The 26,677-nt window shown below is 41.1% G+C and overlaps 1 protein-coding gene across 6 annotated transcripts; it reads right to left on the reverse strand.

Moving 5' to 3' along the window:
- On the reverse strand, positions 1-25,576 carry TVP23C (trans-golgi network vesicle protein 23 homolog C). Of its 6 annotated transcripts, none has more exons than XM_070563447.1 (7): positions 25,363-25,576; positions 20,718-20,800; positions 19,136-19,280; positions 13,641-13,730; positions 12,391-12,522; positions 3,217-3,345; positions 1-1,813 (listed from the first exon to the last, which is right to left on the reverse strand). In XM_070563447.1, the coding sequence occupies exons 1-7, from the start codon at positions 25,372-25,374 to the stop codon at positions 1,787-1,789; spliced, it is 618 nt and encodes a 205-aa protein (XP_070419548.1). In that variant the 5' UTR covers positions 25,375-25,576; the 3' UTR covers positions 1-1,786. The 6 variants fall into 6 exon arrangements, with proteins under 6 accessions (XP_070419548.1, XP_008538942.1, XP_070419549.1 ...); XM_008540720.2 differs by lacking the exon at positions 25,363-25,576 and adding an exon at positions 24,844-25,222; XM_070563448.1 differs by lacking the exon at positions 25,363-25,576 and adding an exon at positions 24,667-25,098.
- Between the last annotated feature and the right edge of the window lie 1,101 nt (positions 25,577-26,677).

Consider the following 26,677-nt stretch of genomic DNA (forward strand, 5'->3'; position numbering starts at 1 on the left):
TATCACTCCAATAAAGACATTTATTCCATTAAACAAAACACCTTTTCAAAGTTTTTAACGATGTATAAATACATTCACGAAATAACGCGCTGATTAAAAGACTCCAATAAAGTTTACAGTATACAATAGCTCCCCCTTATCCAAGGTTTCACTTTCCACGGTTTCAGTTACCCCCAGTCAACCGTGGTCCAAAAATAGTAAACGGAAAATTCCAGAAATAAACAATTCACAAGTTTTAAATTGCACACCATTCTGAGTAGCGTAATGAAATCTTGCACCATTCTGCTCCTTCTCATCCGGGACATGAATCATCCCTCCGTCCAATGCATCCGCACTATATATACTATCCACCTGTTAGTCACTTAGTAGCCCTCTCGGTTATCAGATCGACTGTCACAGTATCACAGTGTTTGTGTCTGAGTAACTCTTATTTCACTTAATAATGGCCCCAAAGCACAAGAGTAGTGATGCTGGCAATTCGAATATGCCACAGAGAAGTTGTGAAGTGTTTCCTTTAAGTGAAAAGGTAAAAGTTTTCAACTTAAGGAAAGAAAAAAAACTCGTATGCTGAGGTTGCTAAGATCTACAGTAAGAACGAATCTTCTATCCACGAAATTATGAAGGAAAAAGAAATTCATGTTAGTTTTGCTGTCACACCTCGAATATGTATGTATAGGGGAAAAAACATAGTATATACAGGGTTTGGTACTACCTGTGATTTCAGGCATCCACTGGGAGTCTTGGAACATATCCCCCACGGATACGGGGGGACTACCATACCTACAACAGAATTTACAGATGCCTACACTAGTTTGTAGATTGTTACATATATTGCTTTAAGAAATACCATCAATACAAATACATGATTTACAATATCCCCATTATACCAAGAAAAAAATAGATTCATAAAATAAAATGTCTTTTAGGCATTTATTATGCCAAGCATTTAAATGATTATTCTCACTATGACATTATAAGAATAATACTCTTAGTGGTAAAAGATAGATTTCATTAAGCCAAGGACCACTGAAGAGCCTCCGGGAAGTTCCAAAGCAAAATCTGGCTATGTTTTCCAAAAAATAAATAGAACAGCAGCAATCTCTAGGTATCCCTTAAATATAAACTATAAAAATTCCATTTATATTAATTGGGCCTTAAGTACATGATATGTTACAAATAAAAATAAACAAAATCTTAGAAATTAGTTAATGCCACTGGCCCGAATTTGGCTTTTACCTGCCTGTGAACGCCTAGGATAAGAAGTTTCATCATGAAGTAAATATTATGTTGTAAAATTAACAATTATTTCTAACTTACATATAAGCCAAAGTGCTCACTCTTAACATGGAAGCAAAACTTTCTTCGAAAATAATCTACAGAAATCATACGTAAATACATAGAGCTTTGATGTAGACTAAGAACATCCTCCTATGTTCTATGGATCAAAATGCAAAGGTCTCCATTACATACGTACGTGAACACAAACACTTTCATGAATTTGGGATATATGGGTATTACATGACTATGTGCATACACATAAGTATACCATGAACTAAATTCTGACAATATTTCTACAACACCATACTTTCAAGCCCCAAAATGCTAGAATGAAAACAAAAATTTAATACGAAAACTACTTTTCCTTTTTTAAAGTAAATTCGTAAATGGAAAAACAAACCCAACACTCCTCTTTGCAACATGTACTGAGTTCTAAAAGGTTCAGAGTCAAGAATCTCTTCAGTTGTTTCCCAGTGTAACACAACACACAAGCTTTCTCCAGTCCTCTTCAGGAAGTCTGATCATCTCCGGTGTTCTGCAAAAGAGAAAGAACTCCTTAATATTAAAAGCTACTTTACTTAACAGACTTCAAAGCATGAGGCCTAGGAAAACATTTCCTATTTGCAAGCAGAACCAGCTACTACATTACCTTATGGCCCAACTATGTTAAAAATGATGGACATGCTGGAGAAGTAAATCAATGGATCCACCAAGACGTCCAGCAAGGCAGTCATATTCCAGCAGAGCATCACCAGCTATTATGCAAGTCTACTAACCCTATCCATGTTACATCAGGCTCCAGGTTCCAATTTACCTGTATTCAATGTCTCTTCTCACTTCAGAAACACTGAAAATGCTAAGGAAAAAACCTATTAAGCACACATTTGACAATTACCATAAGGTGGACCACAGCAAAGGCATACTGGGACCATGTAAAAATTCCTAAAGAGAAGAATGATGTCCCCACAAGAACATTCGTTTTCTCTACTTCTTATCTTTTATACAAGAGAAACTGTATAGTACAATGAAAATAACAACGAATTTCAAGCAAGGAGAGCTGGGTTAAGCCTTAGCTGTATACCACTTATTAGCTGTATATTCTTGAGAAATCACTTAATTCTGCAGGGCTTTAGTTATCTAAACATAATCCTTGGACCAGCAGCATCACCATCTCCTGGGAACTTGTCAGACATGAAAATTATGAGACCCCCGTCCCAGACCAAGTGAATAAGGAACTCTGGGGGTGGGACCCAGGAACCTGCATTTTAGCCCTCTAGATGATTCCTATGCAGGTTCAAGTTTGAGAACCACCATCCCAAAAAACATTACTTGCCCAACTTACTGCACGAAACAAATGTGAGGTATCACTCATACAAAGACCTACTCAATTTTCCCAAGAGATTTACCCAATACTATTTACCTATGAATACTACTTAACCCACTGAAAACCCTGATTTAAATCTTCATATTGGGGAATTCTAGTAAACCCTGTATGTTCTAACAACAACAAAAAAATGTCATTACCATAAGAAAATCTTTAATGAGACAGTCTTATTATGTTTCTACTTGTTCCTACTGTAAACCCCAAAACCATACAATATACGTTCTTCAAAACTGTTCATTTAGAGCCACCAGAATGAATGGAAAGCAACTGAACTTAGGGTAATTTTTTTTTAAATAAGTTACCAGCAATGATAGTTCAACCTGCTGGTTTTAAAATAATTTCAGGACACACATTATTTAGGACATTGGAATATCCTAAAAGCCTTCAAAGACTAATTAAAATACCTTTATCATCATCATCTCATACTTAAATAAGTGCCTTTAAAAACTTATTTTTTAAAGTATTTCATAAAAATTAAACTCCACAAGAATTAAAAATCATTGCATTAGTCACTGATCACATTAAAATTACCCCCACATCCAGAAAACACTTACTTGTCTTAAAAACTGTTTTCCAAGATAAGATGTAGCAATACTGGTTAAATTCTTTCTGCTGCCCACTTTGCACCTGATGTAGCCGTATAGGTTGGCACCTTGTAGCACCACACCCATGATAACCACTGCCTGGGAAAGGGAAAAATAATCAATGGTTATTGGCCTAAAATTAATTGACCTTTCTTCACACCATAACTGCGACAAGGCAGACTGCCATGGGAAAGAGGAGGAGGAGGAAGCTCTGCGCAGCAGGGGCTGTGCCAATGAGAGTCCTCAACTTGCCAGAACAGACCTATCTGATACATGCTATGCACAAGGCATGACGTCACCCACCCAGCAAATATTTATTAAACACATATGCTATATACCAGGCACCACGCCAGCCCCTGGGGATGCAATGTGGGGACCATTCTCTAATATTTTCCATAGGTCTATTACTAAAGATAGAAAAAAAGTAAATGAGACTCAGAAGAGGCTCAAATGTTAACTATTCCTTTAAGAATTACAAAAAAGAATGGTCAAGAGAGAAATCAAGTTCAATAAACAGAGCCTGGAGAGGTGAATCTCTGCTTTATGCTAACTGGCTTCTGGGAAAGCAAACCAGTGCCTCAAGGCAGCACTCAACAGGTGTTTTCCCTCTGTGATGAGGGGGATGGAGGAGGATGGAGGGAGACGGAGGGAAAGGAGGGGGCAAGAAGGAGGGGGAAGAGGTGTGGAGAAGGATGGAGGGGGATGGAGAGAGACGGGGCAAGCTGAGGGGGCAAGAAGCGGGGTGGAGAGGGATGGAACACTGGGAGGAAATGCACTTTGGCAGAGTCGTTTCTTCCTGTGGCCAAATCAGGGATCCTTTAGGTGACCCTACTAAGATCACTAAGGACTGAGAATAATAAACTCAAGCCTACTTTTTAAATATTATGGAAGAAAAGTTAATTAGGACAACGTGAGGAGATCCCATGGTTAAAATATTCTAGAACAGGGGTTAGTAAAGTTTTTCTGTAAAAGGCCAGATAATTAATATTTTAGGCTTTGCAGGCCATTATGGTCTCTGTTGCAAATACTCAATTCTGCCATTCTAGCCTCAAAACAGCCACAAACAATATGCAAACGAATAGGCAAGGCTGTATTCCAATAAAAATTTACAAAAATGGGTGTTGGGCCAGATTTAGCCTGCAGGTCAGTTTGCTAACCCTTGTTTCAGAACAAACAACTCATCAACCCATAATATGCTATTAAAGGGATTACCTGGGAAATGTTTACATCTGTAAAAAGCTAAACAGAATATCTTTTTCCAATCCAGACTTACTGTCCTTAACCCTTAACAAGATGTACAGCTGACTTTAAGCGAGTAGAGGACTTAAACGTTTAATTAAGGAAAAGGTTCAAATTCCTAGTAAAAGAAGTGGAGTTGTACTTTCTGTTCTAAACTTACGTTTCACAGAAATAAACAGATTAGAATTATATAAGGTTGCTAGTTACCTAAATAAACATAACACTATATTTTTATTTACATAAATCTCCTTCAACTTTCCATGCTGCTCAAATTGGGGCCCTCCTAGTATGTATTCACCAACATGCCAGGGCCACCTGAATTCACAGACTGAGCATGGATCCTGCTGAGGCATCGAGGTTATTCAATGATGACAAATTTTAAAATGTATTTGTAAGTTAAAACAAGCAGACTTCTGGTTTTAAGATGGTATAGTGAAGCCAGACATCAAGATCTCCCTCCTCTTAAGATATAAACAGCAAATGGTGGTTTTTTTTTTAAAGGCAAATAAGCTAGGACCAATAAACATAAAAAAGGGCTGTGGTCAGAGAAGGAGCCAGCTTGGCCCCACTCTATACAGCTCCTAACTCTCCAAAGAAGCTCTAAGGGAAATTTCACTAATAGTCACCACCCCCAACAACTTAGAGGCAGCAGGCCAGAGGCGGAGGCTGGCCTCATGGCCAAGTAGCTAAGTTTGCGCACTCCACTTCAGCAGCCCCAGATTTCGCCAGTTCAGATCCTGGGCACGGACATGACACTGCTCATCAGGCCATTCTGAGGCAGTGTCCCACATAGCACAGCCAGAAGGACCTACAACTAGAATATACAACTATGTACTGGGGGGCTTTGGAGAGAAGAAGGAAAAAGAAAGATTGCCAACAGATATTAGCTCAGAGCCAATCTTTAAAAAAAAGAAAAAATTGCCAGCTGGCAAACATTTTAAAAAAAAAAAAAAGGCAGAGGATATAGACAGCGCTAAGAAAAAAATGCAAAAACAGACGAGAGCAAAAGTGCCTCCCAACCAAACCAAGAGTGACCCAGCAGAGGCAGGAAAATCCCAGCAGCTTGCCAAGGTGATGCCTCCCTGGTGGGGAGGAGGAGGAGAGGAAGCATAGGACAATCATCAAGCCAATCACCTTAAGAGAACAGAGGGTGGCAAGATGCTCAAGGAGGGCTCAGGAGATGCCCCCAGCCCACCCTGTGTCTTTTTTTCAAGAAAGATTAGCCCTCAGCTAACATCTGACAATCCTCTTTTTTCTGAGGAAGACAGGCCCTGAGCTAACATCTGTGCCCATCTTCCTCCACTTTATATGTGGGACGCCTACCACAGCATGGCGTGTCATGCGGTGCCATGTCGCACCCAGGATCCGAACTGGCAAACCCCAGGCCGCTGAAGCAGGACGTGCACACTTAACCACTGCACCACCAGGCTGGCCCCACCCTGTGTCTTAACGTAAGAAGAGCCCAAATCACCTTTCACATAACATCCCTACTCTGTTTTAGAGAAACGGAAACACTGCTAGAGAAAGACTGGGCTGACTCTCCCAGATGGATGGATACAAAGGCTCCAGGGCCGCCTCCTAAAAGCAGGAGGGTAGAATCAGAACAGAGCATACGCCCATCCAGGAAACAGGAACTCCAGGCAAAACCAGGCGCAAGCCAGGTGGCCACCAGCCAAGGTGACCAAAGGCAGGCTGCATTCTCCTCCTCACATCTGCGCCTTCAGGCCACCAAAGACATCATTCAAACTAGCTCACAACAGAGCCTAGATGTCTCAGACAACATGGGAAGGCAGTCCAGGAGAATCCACCCACACTAAACCAGCATAATGAGAAGACCTGGACAGAGCTACCACCCGAAGCATGAGCAAAATGGAGAGGGAAAGGGTTTAGGAAAGCATCTATGCAAACTATAGTAAAAAACCAAAATAAGGAAAGAACACAATGCAAAAGATAGGTGAAAAATCTATTCTGAAAGAAATAGAGTTCACCAAAATAAAAGCATTCCTGGGAATACTTAACCCTACAGAAGAAGCTAAAGATAAGAACTCAAAGAGCATGAAGGTAAGATAAGACAACAGAAGGAGACGAAAATGGAGCGGGCAGAGCTAAGGAAGTACAGAGAGAAGCCCTTGCAGGCCACCCAATCTAAAGTAAGCCACTGCTCTCTCCCTTGCATTCTCCACTCTATTCTCTTGTGTCATTATCTTTCTAACATCCCCCGCTATCTTATTTACTGCCTGTTTACACTCTGCTCCACTGGAATGTGAGCTCTATCAGAGAAGTTATCTTTTTACCTGGCCCCTAACCCTGTCCCCAGTGCCTAGAACAGCTCTGGCATATGGCAGACTCTTAAAAACATTTGCTAAGTGAGTAAGTAGAAAGGAAAAAGACGACAGTTCAAAGCAATTAAAGGTGGTGGATGAGAAGAGGTAAAAATGATCCATCACAGAAATAACTGGTACTTCAGACTTAGAGAAGCCCAAAAATAGAACATAAATCCATTTAAAGATTTAACAGAAGACAATTTTCCTGATTCAAAGCAAAACCTGTGCCTGCATATTAAAGGGACACAAAGTTGCCAGAAAAATCAATATAGAAAGATAAACAAAAAGACATTCTGGTTATGATATTTTAAAACTTCAAGAATAAAAAAAAAATTCTTTGTCCAGGAAAAAAAAATTATTCGCTCACTTATATACATGGAGGTAAGGAGGCCTGGCCTCAGATTTCTCTACATATTCAATATAAGAAAATGACGAAGTAATATCTTCTAAATGCTGAGAGAAAGAAGTTGTGACCCAAAAATGTTAACCTAGCCAAGTCATCATTCAAGAATAAAGTCAAGGAGATTGAATCAGTAATCAAAAAACTGCCAACAATGTCCAGAACCAGACAGCTTCCCTGGTGAATTCTACCAAACATTCAAAGAAGATTTAATATCTATCCTTCTCAAACTCTTCCAAAAAACTGAAGAGGCGGGAATGATCTCAAACTCATTTTACAAGACCAGCAATACCCTGATACCAAAACCAGACAAGCAGACCATAAAAAAAAGCTACAAGCCAATATCCCTGGCAACCACAGATGCAAAATTCCTCAACAAAATATTAGCAAACCAAATTCAACAGTACGTTAAAAGGATCACACACAGGCCGGCCGGCCCCGTGGCCGCGGGGTTAAGTCCGCACTCCGCTGCGGTGGCCCAGGGTTTTGCCGGTTCCCATCCTGGGCGCGGACAGGGCACCACTCATCAAGCCACGCTGAGGCGGCGTCCCACATGCCACAACTAGAAGGACCCACAACTAAGATATACGACTATGTACCATACAACTATGTATGTATGTTTCGGGGAGAAAAAGGAAAAAAATTAAAAAATAAAAAAATCTTTAAAAAAAAGTATCATACACTATGATCCAGTTGGACTTAGTCTAGGGAGGCAGGGATGTTTCCACATCCACAAATCCATCCACATTATGCACCATGTAACAAAATGAAGGATAATCAGCATAGGAGCATCTCAACAGACGCAGAGAAAGCATTTGACAAAATTCAACATCCATTTATGATAAAAACTCTCACCAAGTAGGTGCAGATGGAATGTACCTCAACATAGCAAAGGCCATATATGACAAGCCCATAGCTAACATCATATTCAATGGCAAAAAGCTAAAAGCTTTTCCCTTAAGATCGGGAACAACAGGAGATGCCCACTCTGACCACTTTTATTCAACATAGTACTGGAAGTCCGAGCCAGAGCAACTAGGCAGGAAAAAGAAAGAAAAGGCATCCAAACTGGAAAGGAAGAAGTAAAACTGTCACTATTTGCAGACAACATGATTTTATTTATAGAAAACCCTAAAGATTCCACCAAAAAGCTGTTAGAACTAATAAACGAATTCAGTAAAGTTACAGGGTACAAAATCAATACACAAAAATCTGCTGTGCTTTTTACATACTATGAAAGAATTATCAGAAAGAGAAATTAAGAAAACAATCCCATTTACAATTGCATCAAAAAGAATAAAATACCTAGGAATAAATTTAACCAAGGAGGTGAAAGACCTGTACACTGAAACCTATAAGATAATGATGAAAGAAATTGAAGATGACACAAATAAATGGAAAAATATTCCATGATCATGGAATGGAAGAATATTGTACAAATGTCCCTATTATCCAAAGCAATCTACAAATTCAATCAACCCCTATCAAAATTCCAATGGCATTTTTCACAAAAATAGGACAAGCAATCCTAAAATTAGTATAGAACAAAAGATCCCTAATAGCCAAAGCAATCTTGAGAAAGAAGAACAAAGCTAGAGGCATCACACTCCCAGATTTCAAACTATATTACAAAGCTTTAGTAATCAAAACATTATAGTATGGTATTGGCATAAAAATAGACACACAGATCAATGGACCAGAATAAAAAGTCCAGAAATAAACCCATACATATATGGCCAATTAATTTATGACAAAGGAGGAAAGAATATACAACCGTGAAAGGACAGTCCTTCGATAAGCAGTGCTGGGAAAACTGGAGAGCCAGAGGCAAAACCATGAAATTGGACTCCTTTCTTACACCATACACAACAATTAACTCAAAATGGATTAAAGACTTGAATCTAAGACTGGAACCCATGAAACTCCTAGAAGAAAACATAGGCAGTAAGGTCCTTGACATCACACTTGGTGATTTTTTTTTTTGGATCTGACTCCAAAGGCAATGGCAACAAAAGCAAAAATAAACCACCGAGACTAAATCAAACCAAAAAGCTTCTGCACAGAAATGGAAACCATTAGCAAAATGAAAAGGCAACCTACTGAATGGGAGAAGACACTTGCAAATCATGTATCCGATAAGGGGGTAACATCCAAAATATATAAAGAACTCATAAAACTCAATAGCAGAAAAACAATCCGATTAAAAAATGGGTAGAGGATCAAAACAGACATTTTTCCAAAGAAGACAACAGGCACAGGAAAAGATGCTCAACATCACTAATCATGAGGGAAATGCAAATCAAAACCACAATGTGGTATCACCTCACATCTGTCAGGACGGCTTTTATCAAAAGGACAAGAAATAAGCGTTAAGGATGTGGAGAAAAGGGAACATTCAGGCACTGTTGGTGGGGATGTAAACTGGTGCAGCCACTATGGTATGGAGGTTTCTCAAAAAATTAAAAACAGAACTACCATATCATCCAAAGAAAACGAAAACACTAATTTCAAAAGATATATGCACCCCTATATTCATTGCAGCATTATTTACTACGGCCAAGATAGGAAAACAATCTAAGTGTCTATCACTGGATGAACGCATGAAGATGTGGTGTGTATGTGTATACACATACATTCACACATACACAATGGAATATTTCTCAGCAATAAAAAAGAATGAAATCCTGCCATTTGCAACAACACGGAGGGATGGATGGACCGTGAGGGTACTATGCTAAGTGAAATAAGTCAGACAGAGAAAGACAAATACGGTATGATTTCACTTATATGTGTAACCAAAAATCCAAAACAAATGAACAAACAAAAAACTCACAGATACAGAGAACAGGCTGGTGGTTGCTAGAGGGGAAGAGGGTTGGGAGTTGGGGAAATGGGTGAAGAGGATCAAGAGATACAAACTTCTAGTTATAAAATAAGTAAGTCACAAGGATACAATGTACAGCACAGTGACTATAGTCAATAACGCTGTATTGGAAATTTGAAAGTTCCTAAGAAAGTAAATCCTAAAAGTGTTTGTCACAAGATAAAAAAAACTCTGTAACTTTATATGGTGACAGATGGTAACCAGACTTATTGTGGTGATCATTTTGCAATGTATACAAATGTCGAATCATTATGTTGTACACCTGAAACTAATATTAAATTGTATGTCAATTATACTTCAATTAAAAAAAGAAGAAAGTCAATAGACTCGTATTCTTAAACATGGCAGAGCCAAAGGAAAATAACACCTACAAGTTTTTGGAAAAAAATCACCCAACAATAAAACATAGCCAACCGGGAGGCAAAAGGAGAAGCTCGAATAAAAGGACAGATCAATACACTTAACAATAGATGAAAGACTGAACAACCAGTAAGAAATACCATTTCAAAAGGCAACTGCTATAAACAACAAATACTGGAACAAACAAAACTCAGGTGTTAGAAAGGGAAAAAACAAAGGAGGGAATATAAGAGCGTTTATTTCATTCCCTTTCTAAACAAGTCTCTAAGTCAATAAACAGATTTAAGTGTTATTTAAAATAACTAAAATAAGACTATAACCAACAAAAATCCAGAGGAAGGCAGGGAGGAAAGGGGGAGAGAGCATGAGCATTTACCATCTTTCATAGCAGGAAACCAATAGATATCAAATCCATTTCCTAATTCACTAAAGAGGGTATGATATAAATGTAATAAAGGTAACTACTAGAAAAACTAGACAATAAACCATCCAAATCCCAAAAGCGAAAGTCTTTATGTATGTGCACATACAAAGAAAAAGAGAACACATATAGCAAAATAGAGACAAGGAAATACAAAAAATAGGGGAAAAAAACATAATTAAGGCCAAAATATATCTGATATTTATAAATATTAAGTGAGAAACTCAACTATTAAAAGAACAAGACTCACAGTTCGGATCAAGTGACAGATTATATTTTCCAAAGATGGTGGCAATAATATCACCTGTTCCACATGCTCTTCAAGAAGCTTCTTACTCCCCCATCAAGCTATAGAGCCTAATTCCCATTCCCTTGAAAAATGTGGCAAAAGTGATGTTGTGACTTCTGAGGCTGTTGTTGCTATGGGCTGAAGTGTGTCCCCTTCAAAATCCATAAGCTGAAGTCCTAACCCAAGTATCCCAGAATGTGACTGGATTTAGAGACAGGGTCTTTAAAGAGGTAATAGGTACAATGAGTTCATTGGGGTGGGCCCTAATGCAATATGACTGGGGTCCTTATAAGTAGAGGAGATTAGGACACAGTCACGTACAGAGGTAAGACCACGTAAAGACACAGGGAGAGAAGGCAGCCATCTACAAGCCAAGGAGAGAGCCCTCAGGAGAAATCGACCCTGCCGGCACCTTAATCTGAGACTTCAAGGCTCCAGAATTGTACAAAAATAAATTTCTGTAGTTTAAGTCATCCAGTCTGTGATGCTTTGTTATGGCAGCCCCAGCAAACTAATCCAGTTATAAAAAGCAACTCAGCTTGTAAGCTGAAACACTCTCAGTTGGAGCTGCGACCCTCCAAGTAAACAGTCTAATTGCCAGGGCCACGAGGCAGCAAAGAAGCCCACGCTCAGCCCGTGGAGAGACCACGTGGGAGGCCAGGGGACCTCATGAAGAGGAGATGTCTTCCCAGCCCCAGCCACTCCAGCCACTGTCTGACTGCAACTACCTCAGATCCCAAGTCAGAACCTCCCAGACAAGCCCCTTCCAAGTTCCTGAACCAGAGAAACTGAGAGAGATCATAAAACGACTGTTGACATTTTAAGTCACTAAGTTTTGGCAAGATTTACTGTAAGAAAGATAACCTGAATAGGTTATCAACCAACATTTTCAGAAAAGACCATTCTGTTAGATCCAAACTAAGCTATACAGGTTTGTTTGCATAATGAATATCCTCATTCAACAAAATAATAATATAATAAATATGGTAATCTCTGTACAAGGTGGGCTAAATCAAAATTCTGCTAGGCACTTGGAGAAGTGGTGAAATGAGGTCTTTAACAAAACTCTGCTCTCCAGTACTTAGAGACAAGTAGAGTTGGGGACCAAAACATGGGAAATATATGATGAAGCTGCCTATGCAAGATAACGTTAACACAGACAGTTGTTTATTATGATTACCCATCAGCCGTCCTAATGGATTATTAGTATTCTACACTGATACTCACCAACCACTTCATTCTGAAGGAGAAGAGAGCACTAAAAGCAAATATCACCCACAGCACTGGACAGGCAATAAGTCCTAACCAAAAGATCCTTGATTCAGCCTCAGAAACAGTTTTACTCTCTTGAGAGGATGCCTACAAAAAAACATGAATTTAATAACCAATGTTTTGTGATATTTATCAGTAAAAAGTTTATCATTTTTAATGAAAAACATCTTATCCTCAAATTCAAATAAATTAATACAGACAACCCAAGTCCTAAGTGAGAAACTCCCCCACCCACCAAAAGAATAGATCTACTACTACTGTAATTTTAGGAAGTGGTTTTAATATACTTTGTTTTAAATCCATAATTTTGCATTTTCAGGGCAGAATGGACAGATTTTCATGACCCAAGACAGTAAGGGCAGTCTCTGATAGGCTTCTATTCTATTCTATAAGCACTTATATTGCTTATTCATAAGGAAGCTTTGAATGATATTTTTTAGGGGAGGATCAAGAAAATTAAAGCTATAGACATCCTGGAAACTAAAAGGTCAAGTCAGGGTCCAGAGAATGAAATAGAATCAAGGGATTCTGGACAATGACCACATCTTAGAAATACCCAGGAATTCAAAAGGGTGGTGAGTTGCTTTCAAGGTAGATTTTATAATATGAAGGAATATGGGCTCACTGAGCACAATGCTGCTTTCTGAAAAGGACTTGCCAAGACCCTTCCAAGCAGAAGGCAAGCAATTTAATTGGTACTGTCTCCAAGAATTTTGTCCTCTGGTTCCCAAACTGATTTCCACAGGGAAAATGAATGTTCACTATAGATAAGCAGGCTAACTCAAAACAGACCAGGGCTCCTGAAGGCACAGCTTGAAGAATAGACTACTCTGATCAATGCAGATTTTCTGTCCAGTTGCAATCCTGCTCTTTTTCCTGCCCACAAACGGAAGAGGACCATGGGAGCAAGGACAGAACAAGCTATTGGAGACGGTTGTACCAGGCAAGGCAGCCCCGGACAGGCAGCCTAGCACACCGTATAAACTCTGAGCCAAAGCCCTCTCACTGGATTCTCTCCTCTACACACCTTGTTCCGGTCTCAACGAGACAGAAAAATGTAGGAAGTTTTAGAAGGCCATCTGATTTAGTGCTGACATACCAAGTGATTTGGGACAGTACTCTTAATCCTGAATACTTCATCCTTAAATATCCAAATTAATCTACACATAATCCATTGAATGATGCTTAAAAAAAGGGCTATTTACCTTCCTGGACTCAAACACCCAATGGCTTTTTCCATCTTCATCAATATGATTCCACCAACGCAGGCCAACCATTAGCCTACCTGTGACGTTCTGGTAAAGATGAATACAGACACACACATTTTAAAAGCATTATTTAAAGATCCGTCATAAGGTCATATCTTAGTGTAACATTTCACCAACGAAAAGTCATCAGCTTTACCTCCACAGTATCCAGTTAAAGATGACTACATACCAGGCCTGGAAAAGAGATTAGATAAAACAGCAATGGCAAGACAGCAGGGGTAGAGGTGACAGGGTAAGCATACCCATAACACTGCGCTCTCTTTTCCCTCATGAACTCTTGTCCTTTCTCCAATTCTCTAATGTGATCCTAAACTCCTTACTCTTTAGCTACTGGGACCTACTTTTTCCTACATATCCTGACTAGAGTTACATATATTTTTTAACTGTCTATCTCTAAAAATGGTTGTAATGGACTTAATGCCTGTGTCCCCCCCAAAATTCATATGTTGAAACTCTACCCCCCGACCACGTGATGGTATTAGGAGGTGGGGCCTTTTGTAGGTGATTACGATTAGAAGAGGTCATGAGGGTGGAGCCCTCCTGATCAGAATCTGTGTCCTTATAAGAGTCAAGAGAGAGCTTTCAACCTCACTGCTCTCCACTGTGTGAGGATACAAGAGAGACTGGCAGTCTGGAACCCAGAAGAGGGCCCTCACCAGAATCCACACTGATCTTGGACTTCCATCCTCCAGAACTTGGGAAATAAATTCTTATTGTTTATAGTATTCTCTTACAGCTGTTACAACTGACTAAGACAATGGTTATAGGCACTTCCTTCCTTCAGTACCTCAAATGAAACAAGCTCTTTTCCTCTAAGGTAACAAATTACTTTGATAGTTTTCCTAATGTTTATTTACTCAACAAATAGCTCTTTTCCTCTAAGGTAACAAATTACTTTGATAGTTTTCCTAATGTTTATTTACTCAACAAATAGCTCTTTTCCTCTAAGGTAACAAATTACTTTGATAGTTTTCCTAATGTTTATTTACTCAACAAATATTTATTGAGCACCTACTATGTGCTGGTAATAAAAAGGTGACTAACAGATATCATCTCTGTCCTCATGGAGCTTCAAGTGTTGTGGGAAGAGAGGTGGTCAACCAATGCCATGTGCACCATTACCAACCATGATAAATGTTGTGAGGGAGAAGTATGGGACGTCACTACTCTAACAAGGAATACGATCTAGTCTGGGAGTGAGAAACTGTCTTCCTGAGGAATCAACATTTGGAATAAAAATTGAAAGGATAAACAGGAATTGAAAACACGGGGGAGTTTTAATTAGTTGTGTCCACTAATATATTCAGGGGTTCCGTGAACTTGAATAGGAAAAAAAATTATATCTTTATTGTCACTAACTTTTGGTTGAAATTTGGTTTCTTTAAATTATGAGTGTAGACAATACACCACAATAGAATTAACAATACCTGTGACTTTGTCACAATAAAAACCACAGATATTTTGCATACTGTACTGTAGTTGTTACAGGTATCACAAAATATTATTTATGCTCATCGATGCTGTCAAAATAATTAGACCTGCTGCTAGATCTTTCTATTTAGTGCATTAATAAAGAAGTACCTATTAGTAAATGAGAAATTTGCCTCTTTAATATGTTTTCATTATATTTCAGTAAAAATGACCTCCTCTGCAATCTTATGCATTTTATATGTTTAACAACATTCGTAGCTTCACAAGACCATGGCACAAAAAAGATTAGGAATCCCTGTGTTAAGGCAATGTGGGAGTGAGAAAAATGTTCCAGGTAGAACAGTAGGCCCTGAGGAAGAAAGTAAAATCTCTGGGACTTGGTGATTAACTGGATATGAGAAAGGAAAAAAGCAACTCATATATTTCTGGTTTGCTCAAGCAAAAAAATAGTGATTCCAGGCCGTGTGAAAGGGAACACTGATGGAAGAGCAGCATTTTGGGGCTGGAAGATAAAAACCAGTATTTTACACATATTGAATTTGAGGAGCCTCCAAGATAGCCAAGTAAAAATGTCAAGAAGACAGATGGATAGATCTGGAGCTGTGAGGACCAACCTGGACTGGGGATATAGTGAACTCGGCTTACAGATAAGCAACTGAAATCAGAGGCACAGATGACACTACTTAGAAAAGGAGTACAGAAGAAGAGGAGGAGCCTTAAAGACCACAATGCATTCTGTAGAAACGCTAACATTTAAAGGCTAAGTCAAAGAGGGGAGCTGGCAATGAAGACTGAAGACAGTCAGAGCTCGATTTTATTGGCATTGTCAAATAACAAATCTCAGAATATTTTTCAAACTCTGCCATTTTCCCATACTTTACTTTCTGCTTTTATCATTATTATTTCCTAATTTCTTATTGTTTTTGTTTTTGAAACTTCTGGACTTCTGTCTAATAAGAAAAGCCTTTAGTCTATTGTTTTTCCTCTGAATTCATCTTTAAACACATTCTAAAAGTTTCAATATAGATGATCATTATCATTAAGATGTACACAATCTATATTTACAGTTTTTGTTTCCTTTCTAAGCCAAGATATTTAGCTGGTTGGCTTTTTTAAATTGCTATTTTGGGGCCAGCCCAGTGGCATAGTGGTTAAGTTTGTGTGCAGTACTCCGCTCCTGTGACCCAGGGTTTGCGGGTTCAGATCCCAGGCACAGACCTACACAACACTCATCAAGCCATGCTGTGGCAGCGTCCCACATACAAAATAGAGGAAGACTGGCACAGGTGTTAGCTCAGAGACAATCTTCCTCACCAAAAAAAGAAAAAACCCAACTTTGACAATCATTTTTAATTAATTTCTAGTTTTGCTGGACTCAACTCAAAAATGTAGCTGCTTTGGGTAATTTATTTGGGTTTTCTTCATAGTGATATTTAATCAATTTTTGCAAATGTTCCACAGGAACTGAACAAGAAGGTATTATCCTTGTACATACAAAGTTCCAGATACTTCTATTAAATCGACCTTGTTATTTCATTCAGATCCTTTAGACCTTATTTACTTTCGTTGCTTTGATCAGTCAAAGACAGTGGTTTACTGGACTCCTGTCACACTAATGTTCCATCTTCCAGTGCTTCTCATAGTTTCTCACTATACACAGTCTGACATAATGTCATTCTATGAATGATCTTCACTGTGATTCGTAAAATGATCTTTCTGTTCCATCTTTCTTCTGTCTGACAATAATATTACAATGCCACATTTCTTTTTGTTTGAATTGGTATGATATTATCCTTGCCACCTTTTACTTTTTCCAATGTCATGATTTTAGTTAGATCTTTTTGGTTGGACTTCTGATTTTTGACCCAGTTTTAGAATTCTTATCTTTAAAATGAGAGTTTAATCAAATTACATGTACTGTTATAACTAATTTGCTACTACTCCCATCACCTTGCGATAGTTAAAGTATCCTTTTGTTTTGTTTTCCTCCTCTTGCTCTATGAACTATGTTTTAGTTGCTCCTATCTTCTCCAATGTTGTAGAAGATACACAATTTGTTTTAAATTTTACTAAATTTTACCTTAAAATTTCAAAACCATTATTTAACCTTTCTTACTCTATTTGTCAGAGTAAAGAATAAAACCAAAAGTCCCACAGGCTATAACATTTAAATTTTTTAATTCATCTTTTTAAATAATTATATCTCTTCTTTTGACAAGTGAATTGAGATTTATAATAATCATGACACATCTCTGTCCTAACTAGGTTCAGGACCCTGCCTACCCCCTTTCCCAAAGGGTCCACACTCAATAATTTCCCCATTCTTGACTTTTCAATTTTGTTTCATATCTCAATTGTCTGGATATCTAAAAGTAATTTTGCCAAAGAAAAAAGGGTGATTTTGGGGGGGGGGGGGGGCTGGGAAAGATTCACCCTGAGCTAACATCTGTTGCCAATCTTCCTCTCTCTCTTTTTTTTTCTCCCCAAAGCCCCAGTATATAGTTGTATATTCTAGTCATAAGTCCTTCTAGTTCTTCTATGTGAGCCACCAGCACAGCATGTCTACTAATAGACAGGTGCACGGTTCCACACCCAGGAACCGAACCTGGGCCACCAAAGCAGAGGGCGCCACACTTTAACCACTAGGCCATCAGGGCTAACTCAAAAAGGTGACACTTTTTAGGCCCTTGTTTTAGGGGGTAAAAAAAAACCCCAGCTTACCAGAAAATATACTTTTTGGCCACATTTTTTAAAACTCTTAATCTGAAAAGATTTAATTATTGAATTTTGAGAGTTTGGAAATGACCAGGAAGAACTGACTAAATGCCATGTTCTATATGGCTAAACAAAAATTACAAGAACAGCAAAAAGAAATATTCCTTAAAACAAAATTGTGACCAGGATACGGTAAACATTTAGAACACAAAGCAACAAATGAAATTCAAAGAAATACAAGCCAAAGATGACTGTACAAAAGAAAATCCTAAAGAAAAGAGACTTTTGTAACCTTCATTTTCAGCACTTTGTGGACTGTTGAAACTGGCCACCACCAAGCCAACCACTTCTGATTTCTGTAAGAATCGAAAGGTCTAAAAATGGCTGGGTTGGTGGTATGAATAGACTTGTAACATCTTACTGATTTTTGAATCAATATAAATGTCTCTGAAATTCCAAAATTAGCTTCTGCTTCTTTCTTGCCTTTGATTTTTTCCCCACCATTTTACTATGAAAATGTCCAAACACCCAGAAATATCAAGTTTTACAAGGAAGCCCCATATACCTACCACCTAGAGTCTACATTTAATATTTTACTGTAGTTATTTTATCACGTCCATCTATGTACCTATATATCTATCCATCCATCTCTCTACTCATCATTGCCTTTGAATTTAAAACCATTTCTTACACTCCTGTCTATCCCCTACAATGGGGTTTCTCAACCTCAGCACTACTGACATTTTGAGCCGCATCATTCTTTGTTGTGGGGCTGACTTGTGCATTGTTTAGCAGTATCCCTGGCCTCTATCCACTACATGCCAATGGCACACTTCCCCCACCCCAGCTGTGACAACCAAAAACTGGTCCTGGTTGAGAAACACTACCCTAGAGTACACATGGGACCTCTGCAAATGGTGGGCACTCCTTAAGTATTTGTGGACAAACTATCCTCGGGTCTTATCTGGACATTACACATGGCGCGGCTGGAGTAACCTGAAGCAAAATCAGTGGTATGGATTAGAAGCAGTGTGCAGGGTCTGTAGCTGCTAGGCACATTTTGTTTCCTTTTCTGTCTCATTTTAAAGCTGATGTAGGTTGACATAAGGCATAGACAAGTCAGTAGTGTAGGAACCTGCATGTGATCTGATATACCTGGCACTTTAACACACGAGACCTGAAGTAACAACACCAATCCAAAATGCCGTCTTTTTTTTTTTTTTACTGTTTATATGTCAATCTCATGATATTAAATATGATTTTAAAATAAAAACAATCAAACCTACCTTGACTGCCCAAAAGTCACATGACAACAACAAGATAATTGTCACCATACAGGCAATAAAGCTGCTGCTGAACAATTCACAGAGAAGATAGACTACAATTGCACTGACTCGAAAGAATAAATGGAAAAATGATGCCACTGGGTGTCTGAAAACCAAAACATAATAAAAGAAATGCAATTACATTTTACTACAGGTACTGTAGATGTAGATGAAAAATGCTTCAGCCATAACATAACCATGCAGTTTTGTCAAAATAAAAGAGATGACTTGAGGAAGAAGCAAACCGCCTACCTCTCTTTTTTCCTAAGTCCCATTATTTGACTACGCCCTGTTGTCACAGAAAATACACTATGTAAACATGACTTTAACACCTCATTGAATATAAACTATCACAGAATATGTAACAAGAAACTTTATCAAGCTTGGAGAAATACAGACTATACTCTGAGGATTGAATCCTATTTTCACACGTGCAAAAATCATGCCAAAAGCGGGGCTGGCCCCGTGGCCGAGTGGTTAAGCTCGTGCGCTCCACTGCAGGCAGCCCAGTGTTTCTTTGGTTCGAATCCTGGGTGCAGACATGGCACTGCTCATCAGACCACGCTGAGGCAGCGTCCCACATGCCACAGCTAAAGGGATCCACAACGAAGAATATACAACTATGTACCGGGGGGCTTCAGGGAGAAAAAGGAAAAAAATAAAACCTTTATAAAAAAAAAAAAATCATGCCAAAAGGACAGCTAGGCCCTCAGAAATCACTTCAGGCAGTAAGACAAAGTACCACCAGGTAGAGTTGTTGGTTTTTTAACAGCTTTATTGAGCTATAATCCACATACCTTACAATTCACTGATTTAAGGTATATAATTCAACGGTTTTTGTTATATTCACAGAATTGTGCAACTATCACCACAATCAATTTTAGAACTTTTTCTTTACCCCCAAAAGAAACCCTGTACTCACCGGCAGTCACTCCCCATTTACCTCCAACCCCACTCCTCTCCAGCCCTGGGCAACCTTTAACGTACTTTTTGTCTCTACAGAATTGCCTAATTCAGGACATTTCACATAAATGAAACCATATAATATGTAGTCTTTGTGACTGGCATCTCTCACTTGGTATAATGTTTTCAAGGTTTAGGTAGAATTTGATTTCATTATGTGAATTTCTTTAGAGAGAACTAAATTTGGAATAGAAATATAGTTGGCTTGATATTTGCATGTTAGTTTATACAAAAGATGCAACTCCAAAGTTTGCGCAACAAATCAAAATCTATCTATAGAAACTATCTAAAGAAATGGTGCATTCTTGGTAAACAGTAGCTAGAATTAAAAACGCCAGTGTTCACAAAACTGGATTTGTCTGCAAATTTGAAAACTCAGTGCTGAGTAAAACTCCATATGCTAGTTATTCCCAAAGCAAATCTGAAATGTCACCTTTGTCTGAGGCCAAAGATCAAACTAGCGATATATAATATTCACAAGCACATCGCAACCAGTCTGCCTGGAATCCCATTGCTAACACCAGTCTACGAACAGAACAGCACTGGATACTAATACAACTCTTAAAATTTATTCTCATACCTGATTCTGGACTTTTTTGGTCTATCTGTTGTCTCCTCTTCTGCATCAAACAGTGAAACATCTTCAATGTCGTCATTACTGTCCTAATAGGAAAATTAAATATCCATGAAGTAAAATGAAATTCAGTATTTGCATGCCTACTACATGCAAGGTAACACATTAGTCAAAATGGAAGACAAAATTCAGACATGATCACAGCCATGTGGAATTCACAACCTAGGGAAAGAGCACGTGTAGTTCCTCCACCCCCAGCCCAACCATCTGGCAAAAACCCCACGTGGTAATCCAAGTATCTGCTGCCTCCATCCCTATCCAGGCTGCTGAGCCCTGTGAGAAACCACGGGGGTGCAGACACTGCTCCTGCAAAGTCAGAGAGAACGCTGAGGCTTTGGGGGACAAATTCAATGTTTTTGGCTCCTTCACAAAATCACCCGACTGCATCCTTGTTTCCCTGATCCCTCCTCACAACTCTTTCTCTTTTTATCCAAAGCTAAACCAACTATTTGTACTTGGAATTCCTTCTTTTTCTGCCTCCTCGGGGGCTTGTTCCATCAATTTCCCCTTTATTTACACTTTCTGTATCTTCAAGTCTTTCTATTGATCTTTCTAATCAGCACACAAATTTCTTCAAGTGTCCTTTATGAGCACAAAAGATTCTTTAAAAACTCCAATTCTGAATCTCCACTTTCTATCTTCCACTTCCCTTCCCACAGCGTTCCTTCCTTTCACAGCCTTAGGCTTCTAAGGGTGGTCCACACCTCAACTCACTGCAATTCACCTTCAGCCTCAACCACAACCATGAATCTGCTCTTTCCTAGCGCCAGCCACTCCCCACTCACCTGCCTTTATCTCTGGTGTCATCGCTGCTCTACTCCAGCCCCTCACTACCCAGAGTAATCTTCCTAACGTGGAAATCATACCATGTCACTTCCTGCCTAGATTTTTCAATGGTGCTCCTACATGTACAGGATAAAATTTAACTCCTTCACACACAGCACAGGAGACCTCAAGATCTGATCCCCCTACTGGCCTTCCGACTCTCCCTCCCACTGGGCACTGCAGCAATACCGTTACTACCGGCTCTCTGAAACACTGTGGTCTCTCCCCGCTTTCTGCCTTTCTCATGTCTTCTCTACCCAGAAAGCTCTTCCCTTTCCCACCCCCTACGAAGCTCACCATCAGGCGAACACCAAATCATCTTTCAGATTTCAGCTCAAATACTGAAATAGCTGAGAAACTGTCCCTAAGTCCCCAGGCCTTCCCATGTTCCCAGAGCACTTGCACAAAATCTCCATTAGAACAATTATCTCAGGATATTCTTCCTGCAAGTCTACTCCTCCTCTCTCCATCTAGACTCTAAGCTGTTGGCAGCTGAGGTCTGTCGCTGCATTGTAATACATCCTGGTGTCTAGAGAGCACCAGGTCAGACACTACAACATTTGCTGAAGGCCTGAGTGAATACACAAAGGAGGCGATCACCTGTAATACACAGCAGACTGCGATCAGTGCCAGGAAAAGTATAAATGCAAATGGGAGCACAGAGAGGGAAGAGGCTCTGGAGAAACTCCTGAAGGAGAGTTTATCAGCCGGGCCTTGACAGAGCAAGTACACTCCTGTTCACACTAGTCCCTTGACTAGCTATATTTTCAAAGACACAGAAGTGGGAAGACACAAAGTATGTACAGGGAATGGCCAAGAAGCCCACACAGTAAGTGAAGGGGGGTAGAAATGGAGTAGCACCTAAGCTAGTAAAAGGGATTCAGATCTACAAGACCAGAGGTTCTCAATCTTGGCTCCAGGCTGGAATTACTGGGGTGCTTCAAAAAAAAACCTGACACCTGAGTCCCACCTTGATGCTCAGATGTAATTTGTGTGGGGTGTGGCCTGGGCATCTGGATTTTTTTTAAAGCTCCCCAGATGATGATAATGTGCAGCTAAGACTGAGGTCGACTGTGCCCCACTGGGTCCTTCTGTACTTGTGGTTCAGTCCACCTAGAACACTCTTTTCTCTTACCCTGCTCTTTGAAAGACTGGCTTCTCATTTATTAATAAATACTGAGTGCCTACTATGTGCCAGGTACTCTTTTAAGTCGTACAACCAGAAACAAGAAAAAAGACAAATAGCTCTGCACTCTTGGAGTTGCATTTACTAAAACAGAAAAGACTGTGGGCAAAACAGATTTCAGGGTGAAATCAGGAGTTTAGTCTTGGACGTACAAGTTCAGATGCTAGTATTAAGAACTTTAAAAAACATTTGAGTGAGGGGGGAACCATTAGAGTGTTCTGAGCATAGGATTGACATGTTCTGACTGATGTGTTAAAAGGAAAATTCTGGGGGGCCGGCCCGGTGGCATAGTGGTTAAGTTCACATGCTCTGCTTTGGCAGCCCAGGATTCACCAGTCCGGATCCTGGGCACAGACCTGCACACCACTTATCAAGCCACACTGAGGCGGCGTCCCCCATAGAAGAACTAGAAGGACCTACAACTAAGATATACAACTATGTACTGGGACTTTGGGGAGGAAAAACAAAAAAGGAAAATTCTGGCAGATTCTTAATACAAGAACCTGAGGGGAAACTGGGGGGAGGGGGAAAGACAAAGGCACAAAGCTGGGAGACCCGTCAGGAGGCTAATCCAATAATGGAGCCAAGAAGCAACGGTTTGGTCTAAGGTGGATGCAGTGGAGGTGGTGAAAAGCAGCCAGATTCCAACACATTTTAAGATAAAACTGACAGGATTTGCTGATGGGTTGAATGCGGGGGTAAGAGAAAAGGAGTTAAGAAAGATTTCAAAGTTTTTGTCCTGAGCAGCTAAAAGGATGAAGATGTCAAAGACAGACTCCGGGCTCTCCAATATTTATAGGGCAGGAAATTGAGAAGGAACAAGGAGTGGGGGCTGAACAGGAAGTGCTAAGGAGTTAGGCTGAAGGTGAGGGTGGTGTCCTGGAAGACAAGAGAAGAAAGTGTTCCGGGGAAGGATCCAATCACTGTGTCAAATGCTGCTCACAAGCAAGATGATTACCAAAAAGTGACCACTGTATTTCTAACAAGTCACCAGTGACCTCAGTAACAGCAGTTTCAGTATGGCACGGCGAGGAGGGAGAAAGCCTGACCAGAATGGATGCAAGACAGAAGAATTAGGAGACAAGTACAGACAAGTCTTTTGAGGAGCAAAGAATGGCGTGATAGCTGAAAGGGCAGGTGGAATGGAGTTTTTATTTAAGACAGGAGAAATTAAAGCATGTTTACATGCTGATGTGAACAAGCTTTTAAACAGGGAAAAAGACGATAAGCATGAGGCAGAAGAGAGAAGGGAGAATTACTGAACCAATGCCTTCCAAGGTAAGAGCGGATGGAAACCAGTGCACACGGAGAGGGCACAGCTTAAGAACGGAGCCCAGACAGCTCAACTACAGGAAAAGACAGACAGAGGAAACGGGCAGTTATGCCCAAAGACGGAGATGGCAGGGGGTGTCAAATTCCCTTCTGATGGCTTCCGTGTTCTCAGTGAAACAAGCAGCGAGGCTACCGGCTGAGATCAGGAAAAAATGCTGAAGGTTAGAGAAGAGAGGTTTTAGTAGCGGCCTAGGAGGGCGGGAGAGCGAGGGGATCATGGAAACGCAGTGATGACTGCCGCAGCATTAAGGGCTCACTTGAGGTTCATGGTCACAAACTCAAAGTGGGAAATCAGTATGGGTGTGTGTTTTTCTCCAGCTTGGGGGCAGGTTCAGAGAGCCGAATTTAACCATCACTGGATTTCCTCCACTCAGCCATCTCCTCAGAGCGGTCTTCACTGACCATAAATCCAAAGGTGGTCCTATTCTCAGATACTTGCTATCACACTGCCTTGTTTCTGCTATCACTGTCTGAAAATACCCTTAGTGCTGTAACCTGTCTCCCATCCCGACCCCTCAACAAGCTCCCATCCCCTGGCACCCTCCCACTCACCTGGGGTTCAGGGCAAGAAACCTGTCTGTACTGTCCACAGCCCTATTCCAGGGCCTGAACAGAGCCTGGCCGTAGTAAGTGCACAATAAGGAAAAACTACCCGTGATAATCTAAGCGAAAGTGCGCTACAAACAGTAAAAACACTTTGTAAACAGTAAGAGATTAAGTTATTCTTACTAATCTCTGGTCGTAAACTTGAGGACTGTCACTAACTCTAAGGGCACAGACGTGATCACGAGGCGGACCAGCCATGAACCAGCATCAGCGTCAGTCCGCCGCGGACACCGGGCCCCGAGGCCCGGGCGGGTCTCCTGTGACGACATCGGCGCCCCCTGGGGCCGGGCTGCCCGCTCGCCGTCGCCCGTCCACCCGCAACTTCACACACGACGGCGTCTCCGCAGCCCCGCCCGCAGTATCCCCGCGCTGCGACCCGCTGACGGCGCCTCTCCACCCGCCAAAGACGGCCCTCCTCTGCGCAGCCCGGGCCCCCTCCGCCGAGGCCGCGGGGGGCCCAGCCACGCCCCCCGGACACAGCCCGGGGCCCTCCGCCCCACCCGCTCCTCCTCGGGCTCGCGCAGCAGGCGGGAGCGGGGACACAACGGCCCCCGGACACTCGACTCGTGCCCTCGGACCCTGCATGTGGAGGCCCCAGCCCCCAGCCCCCGCCGCCCTCTCCCCACGCCAACAGCCCCTCACCTGCTGCAACATGGCGGCCCTGCGCCGGCCCCACTTCCGGAAGCCACGTCGGCTAGGCAACGCCGGGCGGCGACCGGAACTGCCGCGACGCGTTTACCACAAGCCCGGAGGAGCCAAAGTACATGCCGCACGCCAGCCCCACTTCCGCTTCCAGGCCCACCGGGGAGGAGCAATTGCGCGGGCGGGGCGAGCGTGTGAGCGGGGCGATTCGGGCGAGAAACGTGAGCTGGGAGGGGGCAGGGCGAGAGAGGGGGCGGGGCGACCCTGGACCTGGGGCAAGGAATGCGGACTCGGCGCAAGCCGCGGGGGTTCCCAGCAGGAGCGAAGACACGAGCAGAGAATGGAAGTCTTGTGCAGGGAGAAGGGGCAACCTTCGTGGTTTGTCAGGTGGAGCTCTTGCTACTTCGGAGGTGTCCTTCCCGCCAGCGTGGGTGTCCTGAGTCGGGGGCTGGGGGGGGGAGGGGCCTTATTATTCCATGGTTTCATTTTGTTTGACACCATGTTTTAGAACATGTATTCTTGTACAGTATTACGCTTTTGTACCTTAAGTTGTAGAACTGAAAAAATGTGCTCGTGCGAAGGTTAAAAAGTTACTAAGAAGAACTGGCAGGAGGACTGTATAGTAAACAATGGAGGGGTTTATTATGGGAGGAAAATAGACGCCAGGAAAACAGTAAGGAACAGAACGGTTCAGAGCGTGGGCCCTGGAGTCTGAGCGCCTGGGTTTGAGCCCGGCTGGTCTGCTTAACCAGTTTTCTAACCCCTGTGTATGTCTTTCCTCAATCGTAAGGTGGGGATGATAGTGGTACCCGTGCAGGGTAAGTGCCTAGTAAATAGGAGATGTTATTTTTATTACTGTTTGAAGTTTAGCCGCTAATAGTGTGATCTTGCCTCGGATGAAGGACCTGAAATTCAGGGAGTTTGTCATCTTTGAAATTATGATTATAACAATATCCTGTCTGCCCGGCCAACATCAAACTGCTGTTGGAAGAGTCATGAAACAATGTGTATTAGCACATTTCCTCAGTTGACGGTATTCTTTCCATTAAAATCACAATTTTTACATGGCTATTTGCTAGTACTACTTTAAACCTGATATCCTAACAATGGTGGGAAAATTCTCAAAGGAAAGAAAGCTTGGCAAACAATTGTATTTCTGCACAGGGAGTGAAAAGCAGAGGCTGTGAACAAGTGGCCTGGGCATCTACTCTGCCCATGCCACGTTTTTGGTGGCCCACCCAGTGTGTGGGTTGTGGGGTTTTGTAGGGGGTTTTTCTTGTTGTTTTTGGTTTGCATTCTGTTTAAATTCATTACC

This window comes from Equus przewalskii, chromosome 10 (genome assembly GCF_037783145.1).
Source record: "Equus przewalskii isolate Varuska chromosome 10, EquPr2, whole genome shotgun sequence".
NCBI classification, from domain to species: domain Eukaryota; kingdom Metazoa; phylum Chordata; class Mammalia; order Perissodactyla; family Equidae; genus Equus; species Equus przewalskii.